This window comes from Temnothorax longispinosus, chromosome 2 (assembly GCF_030848805.1).
Source record: "Temnothorax longispinosus isolate EJ_2023e chromosome 2, Tlon_JGU_v1, whole genome shotgun sequence".
In the NCBI taxonomy this organism is placed as follows: Eukaryota; Metazoa; Arthropoda; class Insecta; order Hymenoptera; family Formicidae; genus Temnothorax; species Temnothorax longispinosus.
Window position 1 is genome coordinate 22,871,165 of NC_092359.1, and position 13,428 is coordinate 22,884,592.

Below are 13,428 nucleotides of genomic sequence, written 5' to 3' on the forward strand. Positions count from 1 at the left end.
AAGCCAGAGCCGCGTCTCTCTCGGGCCGTGGCATCCAAACCACCGGGCAAATCCACGATCGTTCGTTCCTTTCATCCCCTCAATCTCTCTTTTTTTCATCTTGCTCCCTTCCCCCCTCTCTCCCACTGTTTTGTTTTCTCTTTCTTTTCTTCTGCAGAGCTTGCGCGATACAATCCAAGCAATACTGCACTTCGTCACGTATAATGACGCTGGATATGGAATGGGAGAAATCGAGCGAAGAAAGAATGTAAAAGGCAAGATCGGGAGAGGGAAAGAGAGTACGAGTTGAGAAATAAAGGAAAAGTAATACTATTGCCTCCTCAACGATTCCCATCGCTCTGTGAGAACTTCCCGCGAAACATTTGCGGTCCATTATTTCCCCCGTACTCATATCAAAAGGGTCGGTGCATATACCGCAGAAATGGCCTTCTACGTCTCAACAATAGTTTCTAAAAAAAAAAAAAAAAAAAAACTGATCGCTTTCAATTCGTTCGTTCACACTTTTAAGTTGCTGCTATATAAAATGTTATTTAACATTGTTTAAAAAAAATAGTTATCAAAAATTGTATCGCAGTGTATATGAGATAAACAGTGTATGTATGCAATCTTTATAAAAAAGTTGCTCTATCTGATGTCTATTTAAAATATTACCGCTTGTTTTTTCTTTCTAATAAAATATATTTATTATATATTAATCTACAAATCATTAATTTTGTCATTTCATTTGTGAATAACATCCTATTTATTACAATATTTTACATATTTCAAAAGTTAACCAACTACATAAGAAAAACATGAAATCTATTTAATTTCGTAAATAGTGCAATCGATAAAATCATTTAATATCTCAAATTTAGCAGAGAAAGACTTATTTTCATGTTTTATAAATCTACATAAAAGAGCCGCGAATTTTAACTCTCAAATAAAACAGAATAATATCAACAAAAAGAAACAGTAAAATATGTCGGATGCATAGAATAATAATTTTATATATATTCTACGCGTGAAAATATTTAAATGTATGAGAATATTAAATTATAGAAGTAAAATTGAGACTAATGATAACGTTTCCTTTATTTTAATACTAACATTTTATAAAGTTATTTTAAACAAATGTCTGTAGACTCCATATTCTTAGTAAACATGGAACTATGAATTTTTTTAGAAGTATTATTTATGTGACGGATACACCTTAAGGTGCTAGTACAAAACATGCCAGATCGCATCAAAAGCTGCGCGAGCCGTTGAACTGCACTAGATACAGATATGCTAACCGGTTGAGTATATCTTCCAGATTCTTTACGACTACGCGCGTCACCGCCTTGCTGTGCACGTACGTGTACAAATGGGCAGTACCTACGCGTATAACGAAGCCTCGCAAAATGAGAGGAACAGCGGAACACGATCGGGTAAGAAGATAATGCTGGCTACTGCGAGATCTTTACTCCGCGGGCTTCCCGGAAAGAAAGGACCCCCCGAGATGAACACTCGCCATCTTATCTAGCGGAGATAGACCGTGGCCCAGCTACCATATCAGATGAGACACGATAGATGGGACGGCGTGACAAAAGTGTCCTGCACGTCGAGCTTCCCGCGCGATCATCCCCTTCAATGCGCGCACACCTGTATGTATGAACCCATCCACATCCGCACCGTGACAAAAACTTTTACTAACCGCAGTTAACTTGTTCTGTTGGTAACGATACATATAGCGTTTGTTAATTTATATAAATCCGCGTAAGTCAGGTAAAATTCAGACATTAAAATATTACAGAGCGCTATTGCGGGACGCAAAAGTGAAGAGATCGATACACGTATCGTCATCGCGCACAAATTCCATATACCGTTTCGTTTTCTATTTTAAAATCGAGCCGCCGAGTGTGACAATGTTAGATCGCGAGACAACGGTGTCGATAACAAATAAAATAACCAGCAGCGTCCAATTTAGTAAATGTTCAACACTTTCGCGACGCTCCGGCGTAGATAAAAACTAGTTTCATCAACAAATGACATGTTTATATGCTTTCTTCGGTGGCCGATCGGCGGAACTTCGAAAGCAAAGTCGTTCTGGCGCAGTGGGTCTCGGCGTGACGCACGACGACCCCTTTTAGAGGCGCCAGGCTGCTAGAGGAAGAGCAGGAACGAGGAGGGCGACGACGAAGGAGCGAAGGGCGAGCGCAAGAAGAAGAGAATGATGAAGAAGAAGAAGCAGAAGAGAAGAGAAGAAAAGAAGGAAGGCGTTCCGACGAAACGGAGCGCGGTGTCGGATCTAGATAAGATCTTCGAAACGGGGATCAGTAATATTTTACAAAGTCATCGAAGTTGCTCGCTAACTTCGGCATAAATTACAATCGCCGTCTCCTTTTCTCCCGACCGCCTTCCTTCTTCCTCCCGCCGCGCAGCTCATCCCTTTTGTGAAACGGCTGCACACGGCTATGGGAAGATGAGGAGGCGCCCGCGGATCCACCTCTCTTCAGCGAGTGTTAAACAAACACTTACAATTGCTAATAACATAGAACGCGCGCTCGCTTCGCGGTGAGCTAATAAATCCGCTTATCTAACGACCATGCACGGCCGATTGCCGATGGGAAACGTAATAGTGACGCGAGGACGTGTCCCGAATTAATTACCGTAATCTTCCGCCGAGATTCGTGAGAAGGATCATTAAACGATGTAATCTTAAGCTAACACTTCTTCGACAAATCAATCCATGTCTAGATACTATGTAATCGAATAATCTTGCGCATCAAGCAAAAAAAAAATGTGTTAAATCAAGTTGTGAATTTACTGAAATTCGAGAGATTTCATATTAAAGAATTTCATATTAAAAAATTTCCATCTGATTAGTATTCGATATAGCATTCAGTATAATTACCGAAGGTAATTCAAGAAGACTAATGAAATCATTACGTACATTGGATGTTAGATAAAAAATTGTATGAATATTATATAAGTCACCCTGTCACATCAATCCGAAATGGTCCAATCGCAAAAATTTCGTAAATTCGCAATAAAATCTGCGCGAAACAATAAGAATGGCTGATTACGCGCACGAAGTCGACTGTTTACCCGCGAGATTAGCGTCTGCGACAAGGCACAATGCCGCCGTTTATTATCTCCGACAGTGACCAAACCGATAGCTATCGTCGAGGGCCGTTACTTAATATTTTGTCGTAAAAAAAAGAAAACGAGAGGGTCAGTCAAGAAGGACGCGGGACTCCGGTCCGTGACACGAATACGTCGCAGGAGCGACGAAGTTCGCGAGGCTCTCGCACATAAATCATACGTGAAAAAATGTTTGCGGCTAATCCTAACATGATATGCTAGCAAAAACGTCATGTATGGCAGTCGTGAATAATGATTGCTGCATGTATGTCGGGCGACGAATCGATACGATATCCACGAGATGTAAATGCGTTACATTTCGAAAATCACAGAAGCGACTCCGATCGATGTTGCTTTCGTCGTCATTCGCGTGGCTGGCACTTTTCCCGATACAGGTAAAAGCTGTGAGAAATGAAAGGGTCGTCTATTAGGAAAAAGGTATCCTACATTCCTAGGTTATCATAATGGAATTAATCAAACAAGTCGACGGGATATTTGGGCACGATTAAGACTATACTGTGAAATCAAATGAACAAACGTCGAGAAAAAATCTCATTAAACTTCAACAGTTAAAAAATAAAGAATCTATGTATAAAATATAGATGTACATATATATCTCTAAAGAATGTTGCGTGTTTTCGTTTCCCCGATAACTATATTAACCAAAGTAAAATCGAAGTTGTACTTTGTGTCAAAAATAAATGTCAACAGTTGCATCTTATGTCAGAGTCTGTAAAAATTCTGTAAATAATTTCGACACCACAATATATTCGAGGCTTGCTGATTTTGATTGCAGACAGAGAGAATAAATTGTATCTCGTGAATCGAAACGCGTTATCCTTCAGTACACCGTTGGAAGGATACATTCCTCTAGAAAATGTTAGGCAAATTTAAAACACAAAATGATCAATCCCTCCATTCATCTTATCCCCGAAGACACGGCTGCTTACGACGAGGGCGAGTAGCCCGTGTGTAACTGAGAAGTTCATGCGATTACGATCTCAATGTTTGGGATTTTTCGAGGGTTGAAATACAGATATCACCCACGAAGAGACGCTATCTTCTCGAGCGAGGCCTACCCTAGCTCCCCGACGAATTAATATTCTACCACCGTGCAGAAATCGCCCACATTGCTGTGACAGTCCAAAAAATATATAGTCAATCGAAATGTGCAGTCCCCGCTATCGCTCAAAAAGTCAAAAAGAAACAGTGAGAGAAAACTTGATAGTTATCTATTTATCTCGCATTCCGATTATCTAATGAAAATATACACACATTTACACATCATTGTCAAAGAGTGGATTTATCATTGAAGAAAAATTTAAATTTTAAATTGAATTTTGACAAATAAGAAATAATCAATATAGCGTTTCGGTTTTTATTCAAATTTGCTTTTACCTTCAGTTGTATAGCTATTATGTAAAAGTAATAAAAGGAAATGTAGGAGCAATATTTATATAACGTCAAGTTTCGAGATTTAAGAGTGGGATCTATTTCAAAGTGTTTCTCTTCTCATTTCCATAATTCATCATAGAAGAGGCAACTCTGCACGGGGATGCATCCGCCGAGAGCATATGACTAACGCCATCTTAAATCCGTCGGATCAGCATCGTTCCCCAATCCAGAGTAGAACGAGAGAAAGACAGAAAGCCTACGGTGAAGCGTCGAGCGAAGAGAGTATCACGTTTCGTGTGAGCCGATATTTGTTACAAGTTCTTATAGATGATGAAGAAGCGTTCGCCGTGCGCGCGAGCCGAGGCAGCCCAAGAACGAGCGCTGGCACTGGGCCCTTTGAGGGCCCTATTAACGAGTGGCCCCCCGCGGCCGCCGCCGCCGCCGTAGCGGGCCCAATCAACCCCGAGTCCAATTCGGGGCCCCGGCCTCGACTTGTTTTATGTAATGCCCGCGACGCCAGAATCAATTAGCCCTGGCACCCTCCTATTTTGCGTATGCATGCGCAACGTATATGCATAGCAGGCGATCCCGGCGAGCCGAAACTTATTTGCAACTGTCCTGCGCGCGCGCGGGAACGGCCGGTGGACGAGAAAAACCGGTTCCGGAGCCGCGAGTTAGGCGGAAATTAAATAGCTCGGGATAAACGGGGATCAGAACGTTGCTGCTCACCTCCGACCGTGTGGCGAATTAGGATCGCTAATTTCGCCGCTCGGAATCCCGCGGGTTTTTGACACGACCGGGCCCTGCGATAGATCCAGCGGACGTTACGACTGGATAAAGGACGGCGCCAAGTCCCTCGAGTCTTTAGTCGAGCTATTAAAGTTTAACGTCAACGGGTTAACATCAATGAAATTCGCGCGCGCAATTAATTTTACCTTTAAAGATATGACAAAAGATATTATCTTTATTAATTATGTAAAAATATATATTATATCGTTATGCCATAAACGTTGCAATAACGAACACGAGTAAATAGCATTATCGGCAGGCGAATAATATAAAGAGCCGCGATTTTCCTCTCAAAAGAAGTTATCAGAAACCACCACCGTCATCCACCAAGCTATGTAGTCGCGGTCGATAATTGATCAACGTTGATTAACATATAGACTATCGTTAGCGGATAATTGTCATGAAAAATGACCCGTCTAATCGTATCTTTGGCGAGATAACGAGAATCACGACGACGGCGTGAGAGATTATGTTAGCGGAGAGATTCGACGAGTATATACGCCGATCAGGAGTGCGCGCTCGTAGGATAGCACGGTCAATTAGGCGGACTATCGTTACGTGTTTTAATGAGATCTCGACGCGGAGTCGAAGGTATATAAAAGTGTTTTATGTCCTGTGAAACCTGGGCACCGTTGTGCCGTCAATTAGGAGACTACGCGCCGCACCGCCCATAATCAGCATATATGCAACGTGGCGTATGCGCGGCCCCTCGGGCCGATAACCAGGAAGCGACAGTGTGATCTCGACTTATTATTTCGGTGGTAAAAATACTGCGGGGCGCGCAGCCGTTAGGCGCCAACATTTTCTTGTTTATGAAAGGTATTTTTCGAGCAAGAGTATAGAATTAATTAACATCAACTCGCGCTCATCCCTTTTATCTCTAAATATATACAAAGAACACTATTGTTGCATTTAATTAAAATCTTCGTCATGTGCGAACACTGCGAACGATTGTTAGTATTTCTCAGTATTGTGTCTACCTATATGAGATAAATAACAAACGAAAAGAGAGAGTAGCATGATTATTATAATCATATACTAATATTCTAATTACAGATTATGCAAAAGCTATGACCCGACAATCCAACACGTTAATTCGACAATCTAACACGTAATTGTATTCTCATTCTTAACTTTATATAATTTCTTCATAGAAACAAAATTTTTTTGATTATTTCGTGTTTTTTTTTCTTATAATTCTTATGTCAAAAATCCCACTAAATATTTTATAATCTTCAACAAATAGAAAGTAAGCATATTGAAAGATGAATGTTAGAAACAGCAGTAAATAGAATCGATGCCGACCCCGGTTATAATATCGTCACTTATGACAGATGAATCAAGAATTCTATCATTACACTCTGAATAATCGTCTGTCCCTTTTACAGGAATTCTATTCCCGGAAACTCCGGAAAGGAATTCAATGAGAAGCGATGGATCGCAGCGTGAACGACTATACGTCAACCAGCTCGCGCTACAGCGGCCGGCATTGAAGCACACACATTTTATCTAGCCGGAGGATTTAGACTCTCGGAGGAGAATCGGCGGCAGCGTGCACCAGCCGGCGATACCGCGCGTGCACCGGCTGAAAAAAGGAGCACGCATACATCAAGCGTATTTATATCTACTACGGAGTGGGTCATCGTGCGCAACAATACGACAATTTGGCCGCGGCCGATACGAGATCTCACGACGTTGCATTCCCACCCTCCCGTTACCTACATCCCCGCCGGAGTAGACGCGCGGCTCTCCCGTCCTCCACCCTCTCGTATTCCTCCGGTTCCCGACGTCGCATCGATTTAACGGGGAACCCGTGCCGCGCGATCCCACGAGCCGTGCCGTGCGTACGTGCGTGCCTGCGTGTAACGCACCCACACACACGCGCGCACGTGGCGTAGCGACGACGCGTGTACCTGCCGCGTCGTCCATTTCGAGAATCCGACGCGATCTTATCTGCCGTGCGGCCGCCACGACTCCCGCGAAGAGAATCTTTGATTTAGTACGGGAGGAAAAGTACGGGAGAGGACAGTCGAGTGAGTCGAGGAACGAGGGGGAAGCCGGGAGGACGACGGATAAGAAGGACGTTCTGTCCCCGAGCGAACCGCGGCTGCGTTCCGCGAGAGCGATGCGCTCTTAAAAACTTTTTTTTTTTTTAGAGTAAATCAGAGAGGAGTCCAAACGCGCTTTTCGTTACCTTCGAATGTAAGATATAAACATTCTTAGCAAGTAGACCGCGCCAATATAACGCTTTATCTACAGATACACATTTGTAATCTAGTCAAATTACAAATACATCTTGTCTTTATATTCGTCGCAGGGATTTCGTGTAATTCATTTTTTTTTACAAAATTCCTAGAAAATTCACAAAAAACTAGGATATTGTGGCATGTGTGTGAATAAAATATATATACAATCTCACTAAACTTCAGTGATTTTGCAAACTTCTAGGTTCTGTCAGTGAAATTGTGAGCTGAGATTTTTATTAATTTATATAGATAAATATATATTCAAGTATATTTATTCAAGCGGGTATATCAAATATATATTATTCAGATTTTGAAAAAGCTTGAGAGGAATACAAAAATTAAAACATCATTCAATATAAAAAATTGAAAATAGCGAGAGAAGAATTCCTTAACCGCTCGCTCTCCTTTTAATTGCTGATCCGGCATTCAAGTTCAAATGATTCAGATGTCGAAAAGACTAGAGAAGAATACACAAGTCAAAACATTTTCGATTCATCATGTTTATATTTATATCTATATTAATAATTATTTATTCCACAATATCCTGGTTTTTTATGGATTTCCTATGGATGTTGCATAAAAACCGAATTATTTACATACAACATATTCACAACGTGGGGATCAATCCTAGTTAGAATATAAAAAATGCATCACATTTCTGATGCCTGTTACATTTTTCTTGTTTATTCTAATCGATTCATATATCATCCTTCCTTCACAATTCAGAAAAATATAAGAAATGCATCACTATGTGGTGCTTGTTACATTTTTCCTGTTCATTCATTACAATCAATTTCTGCACCATTCTTATTTCAATCTAAAATTTAATCTAAAATTTCCTTTTTATTTATATGCTAAAAATAATAAAAAAATTGCTAATTTTATTCTATTTTCAATTTTTTTCCAAATAATCCCACAGCTTGTGAAAGTTGTAATGCAAGTTAAAAAAATACGCAAGACGAATGGCGCAGATACTCACGTCTTTCAGCGGAACTTTGAACGCCAGGATCTTGGTGCCTTTGATCACATCGCCGAAAGCTTTGTACTCTAACCATCTGAAACATACGAAAAAACGACTATAGTTGCAGAATTGATAATAATTGCCTTCGTGGCGATTTGGTAGCAGGAAAGTATGCTGAATCTCCGAAGCTGGATTCATCGATCAACAGATTAAATACGGAACTTTATACATTCATTTATCGACGTTCGATTCAATTCTCCGATTCTGGTATTTTCAGGGGCACATCTAAACGTACGAAAAGACACGATACGTTTGAAATATCGAGATACTTAAGTGTCGGTCATTTCGTTCCCGTGCCTTTCCACCTGTTTTAACCAACAGCTTTAAATCGATACCTACGATTTCAAATATACGTACTTCTTGCGGGAACGCGTCATTCTCCGTCCCATTCTCAACTCTAATCGATATCGGCCGCTTTACGAGAATGCGTCACTTAAGTAAACTAAACGCCCGGCGCGATAATTATTAAATAACGTAACGAAAATTCGCGAGACCCGAGAGACCCGATCGAAGACTAATGACCCGCGCGAATCGAACTGGCTCGTATTTCAAATGGCGATCAGGCAGGCAACCCCATCTCGGGAAAAAAGGCGGGAAACGATAAGCGGGCGTGCGACACGCTCGCTCCGTTGGTAAGTCAGCTGTCCCCGAAGATAGCGTCGGATCGCGTTCCCGAAATTCCAGCGAAACGTTTCGCCGTCGGTTCTGTCTGACGTGCGAGAGACAAATGAAAGCCGCACTTCGCCTCGCGGATCGACGATCGCGTTATTAGCGTCGCGGCCGCAGGCCGAGATGTCAGGGAAACGTCGGCGCAACCTAACCTCGTCGCGGCACGACTGCGCTCGCGATCGCGCCGCGCGAGCGATCTCCACCGTTTCGAGAGACTCGGCGGGCCTCCCCCCGCGCGGGAAACGGAAAGCCGCTTACCTGTCCGGCACCGAATTCGTCATGTTTCCCGCTCGCTCAGAGATTTTCACGCGAAAGGGACGGCATAACACTCGAAACTTGAAAGTCTTGAAACGCAGTTTACGCAGTACCACCGTGTCACCGTCACACCACACGCACTCGCGCGGAATCGACGACGCAGAACGATCGATCGATCTCTCGACTACGCGGCGCGGCACCGACAACTCGGCGGGTTAACGTGGGCTCCGAAGCAAATTGCGAGAAACGAAAATAATTCTTTAATAGATTCTCCTTGATGTATATTTTGATGTGTACGTTTATCATCAAAGATTAACTTGATGTTACTTAAGATTACTTTGCTGTAGCGTGAACATATCTCTTGAGTTTTAAAGAAAATGAGAATTCGTGCATTTACTTTTATTTGTTTACATTTTAATTGAAACACTTTTGCAAACATTATTTATAGAGAGATTAAAAGTTGTGATTATGAAAATGTATAAATTCTAATGAGATATACATAACCAAAAAAGCCCGTAGGATTTTTCATCTTTAAAAATTAGAAGATGCTACTGCAGTGGAAAGATATTTATAAAAAAAAGTCAATCCATTTTCAGATTCTGCTATTTAATTTACAATTAAAACTGTTTCTTTCAAAAGTTTTATTTTGGCTACATTTTTTCATAATTGCACATCCAATGAGAGATACTGAGAGATACATTTGAGGATTCGATTATTATTACGATTATTATACGATTATTATTCATTACTCTCCAGTTAAGAAAATAAGATATAATCACAGAAATTTTGATACAATTTTCAAGTAACAAATATTTAATCATAATTGCACTTCCAATGAGAGATACTGAGAGATACATTTGAGGATTCGATTATTATTACGATTATTATACGATTATTATTCATTACTCTCCAGTTAAGAAAATAAGATATAATCACAGAAATTTTGATACAATTTTCAAGTAACAAATATTTAATCATAATTGCACTTGTTACATACAAACTGTAGGTCTATTTTCTATTGCTGCACTGGCTGCATTAATTCAAGAAGCATACATTTACATTGAAGCGTGAGACACGTATGAGACTTACACTTTAGGGTGTTTTCCGTTGCTGAACCGTTATAGTTCAGAGTTCACCTTTTTCCTTCTAATGTGGAGTAAAAAAGATCAACTCTGAACTAATGCAGCCAGTTCAGTAATAAAAAACTAACCCTTAGTGTATGTACAGTTCTTAAACTAATGTAGTCAGTGCAGCAATAGAAAATAGGACCTATGTATATATTAAAAAATTATTTGATGGAAAACAAGAAATTTATTAACTTATTCATAGTATCTCATTAACTGGTTGGACACTGCACATCCTTAGACTCTGTGTTCAGTTCCAAAACTGTGTTTAATACCTTTTTCTCCACGTCGAGAAGTTGAGGAGGCTTTTTATACTAGAATAAAAATAGAAAATAAATGATAACGAATAAGCCATACCTACATAGCAAAATATGTACAAAAAAGTATTTTCCATACCGTTATAATTAAAGTATTGTACTGATGCCGAAATGATATCCTTTGCTGTTCCGGCTTCAATCCGATCCTCTCCAGATCTGGGATCTTTAGCTTTTTGAAATATTTTTTGTTGCTTGTACGTACGGTCATAGTGCCATCCTGTTCTGCAGTAATGGAATACACACTTTCAGGATATGGCAGATTTCTGATTCGCCATTCCAGAGACGTTTTTGTAATTCTTCTTGTAATAAACGGCTGCAAAAAGACGATGAACTTAGAAAATACATTGTACGTACAATTACAGATATTGCTTAAAATTTCAGAATAACCATGTTAGAATTATATACTTGTTCTGTTATTCACAAAAAGAAAATGACATACAGCATTTGAACTTTCTTCTATTCCATATATCTCTATATTACTCTGTTTAAGTTCAGGGTCTCCAACTTCCACCGTCCATCCAACGTTTGTACCAAAATTATTTTTCTCTTTCCATGCCCGTCGTACCACTACATTTGTATCTGTGTTATATTCTTCTACCATTTCCTTTCCATCTTCCAATAAAAAATGAACTTTCCTCTTTCCTGTAACGTAACATAATAAAATCAATAAAGAAACTTCTTGCATTAATTGAAACATTTAACACTGTAAAATTTAATTGTCTCAATTAAAGGACTATAATTTGAAATGTTATAAAAAGCGTCGTCTACAATGTCAACAGGAGTATGCAGTAAGACGTAAACGGTAAGCTATTGACCAACCACAGTCAATTATTCTTAAATTGTAAAAATTCCATTAGTCAATAACTTACTGTTTACGTCTTACTGTATACTCCTGCTGCCATTGTAGACGACGCTTATAAAAGATAAACTCATGTATACTCATAAATATAAGCATAACAAAAAATGTCAATTTTAAAAAATATTTTTTTACAGAATTAATAACAAGTTTAGTTTAATGATATTTCAATATAATGCTACATTGTCCTGTTCAAGCTTGTGTAATAATGCATAAGATTACACGAGTCTACTATTGATCAAACATTTTTAGGTTAAAAACAGGCATGCCGTAAACCCACACGTGGTTTAATCGACAATAATCATAAATCGTAAAGCTATTTAATTACACTTACCATCCTCGATAACAGCAGTTTTCCTAGCATCTTGAATAATCTTCAACCACGATTTAGACGTCATCTTGCACGTTAAATAAACGAGCGAACTTATAAGGTTTCCTAGCAACCTCTCGAGAGTCTCGAGACTGCTCAAGACAGACGATAGCGCGCATGCGCAATATGCGCATGCACCTGATGCACCAAATCATAATCAGATCTTATTTCAATACTTAAGATGCTAATACGGCTCTGTGATTGGTTAATGACATCTTAAGATTGTACATACTTAAGATGGTCTTAAATATAAGCCCCGACTTATGAATACCGGCCTAAAATGATATTTTATCGACAGTGTCGGAAAATGGCCTCTCTCAGGCTTCTTTCTGAACATGATATCAAGTTAATTGTTTTAATATGATTTGGCTTTAATATAGATATGGCTTGAAACAGATAATTTATATCATGTGTTATTTTCAAAATATATTATATCAGTGTATATATTTCAATATTTGATGAAACTGTAATTGAAAAGATAATTTTTATTTCTTTGTCTCTGTATATGTAGATATGAAGACATAAGTGTTTAATGGATGTCAATAGAAAAGTTTATTATATAAATTTATTATACATATATGTACATCTCGAATGTTTCAACTGCCATATTTTTTTGCTAATTGTAAGTCCATGAAAAATTATTTCAATAAAAAAAACCGAACAGATTGTATAACAACAAATTAATTTTTTACTTATGTAATTGTTTTATAATTGTTATTCTGAAAATCAAAATTTGTTTAAATTGATCAATCACAAATAATATGTTTTTTAATTAGAGGCCTTTTTAAATACTACAAGTTTAGCATATCTTGGGCCCGATTCTCTAACGACAAACGTATGCGTAAACTCTGCTCTAACAGAAAAGCTGCAAGCTTATTGGGTAAAAACTGTGCGATAGCCAATCAATTTGCAGCCTTTCTTTTTTAGAGCAGAGTTTGCGCATACGTTTCTCGTTAGAGAATCGGGCCTCTTATATCCAGAAGCAAAATAAGTTTAACAATAAGATATAAATTAATAGAACATATATTAATATAACATGTCAGATTTGTTTTTTAAAAATTAGAAAAATATTATAACACACTTTTCTATATGACAAAGAAATAATTGAAGCAAACTTACAATACTTCTCAACTTATATGTATACAAATAAAATCACAAAATTAATTTTAATTAATTATTAATTCCCGCACTTAACGAGAGGTTCAAGCTATTCATTGAAGCGTCTTCCCTCATCACGCGATTCACTCATTCGAAGAAATCGAAACGGAGACGTGAATTCCG

At 38.9% G+C, this 13,428-nt stretch overlaps 3 protein-coding genes across 4 annotated transcripts in view; 1 reads left to right on the top strand and 2 right to left on the bottom strand.

Annotated features, from left to right (window-relative positions):
- Positions 1 to 8,433, top strand: part of LOC139825324 (uncharacterized) — a 50,530-nt gene extending 42,097 nt beyond the window's left edge. The window contains exon 7 of the mRNA XM_071797970.1: positions 6,678 to 8,433. Coding sequence (XP_071654071.1) covers positions 6,678 to 6,716 — 39 coding nt within the window. The 3' untranslated portion in view covers positions 6,717 to 8,433. The remainder of the gene's footprint in view (positions 1 to 6,677) is intronic.
- Positions 1 to 9,645, bottom strand: part of LOC139825321 (uncharacterized) — a 39,344-nt gene extending 29,699 nt beyond the window's left edge. For both annotated transcript variants that reach the window (XM_071797964.1, XM_071797963.1), the window contains exons 1-2: positions 9,484 to 9,645; positions 8,515 to 8,590 (exon numbers count right to left, since the gene is read on the bottom strand). In XM_071797964.1, the coding sequence (XP_071654065.1) occupies positions 8,515 to 8,590 (76 nt within the window). In that variant the 5' untranslated portion in view covers positions 9,484 to 9,645. The remainder of the gene's footprint in view (positions 1 to 8,514; positions 8,591 to 9,483) is intronic.
- A 591-nt stretch (positions 9,646 to 10,236) lies between these two features.
- On the bottom strand, positions 10,237 to 12,269 carry LOC139808363 (protein DPCD). The gene is made up of 4 exons (XM_071770255.1): positions 12,112 to 12,269; positions 11,361 to 11,563; positions 11,001 to 11,234; positions 10,237 to 10,918 (listed from the first exon to the last, which is right to left on the bottom strand). Exons 1-4 carry the CDS (start codon positions 12,173 to 12,175, stop codon positions 10,817 to 10,819), a joined length of 603 nt encoding a protein of 200 aa, XP_071626356.1. The 5' UTR covers positions 12,176 to 12,269; the 3' UTR covers positions 10,237 to 10,816.
- Between the last annotated feature and the right edge of the window lie 1,159 nt (positions 12,270 to 13,428).

Coding starts and splice junctions, on each gene's coding strand:
- LOC139808363 (XM_071770255.1), bottom strand. CDS start 12,175: ATGACGTCTAAATCGTGGTTGAAGATTATTCAAGATGCTAGGAAAACT. Junction 11,564..12,111: donor AACTGCTGTTATCGAGGATG/GTAAGTGTAATT, acceptor GTTACGTTACAG/GAAAGAGGAAAGTTCATTTT. Junction 10,919..11,000: donor ACAATACTTTAATTATAACG/GTATGGAAAATA, acceptor TTTTTATTCTAG/TATAAAAAGCCTCCTCAACT.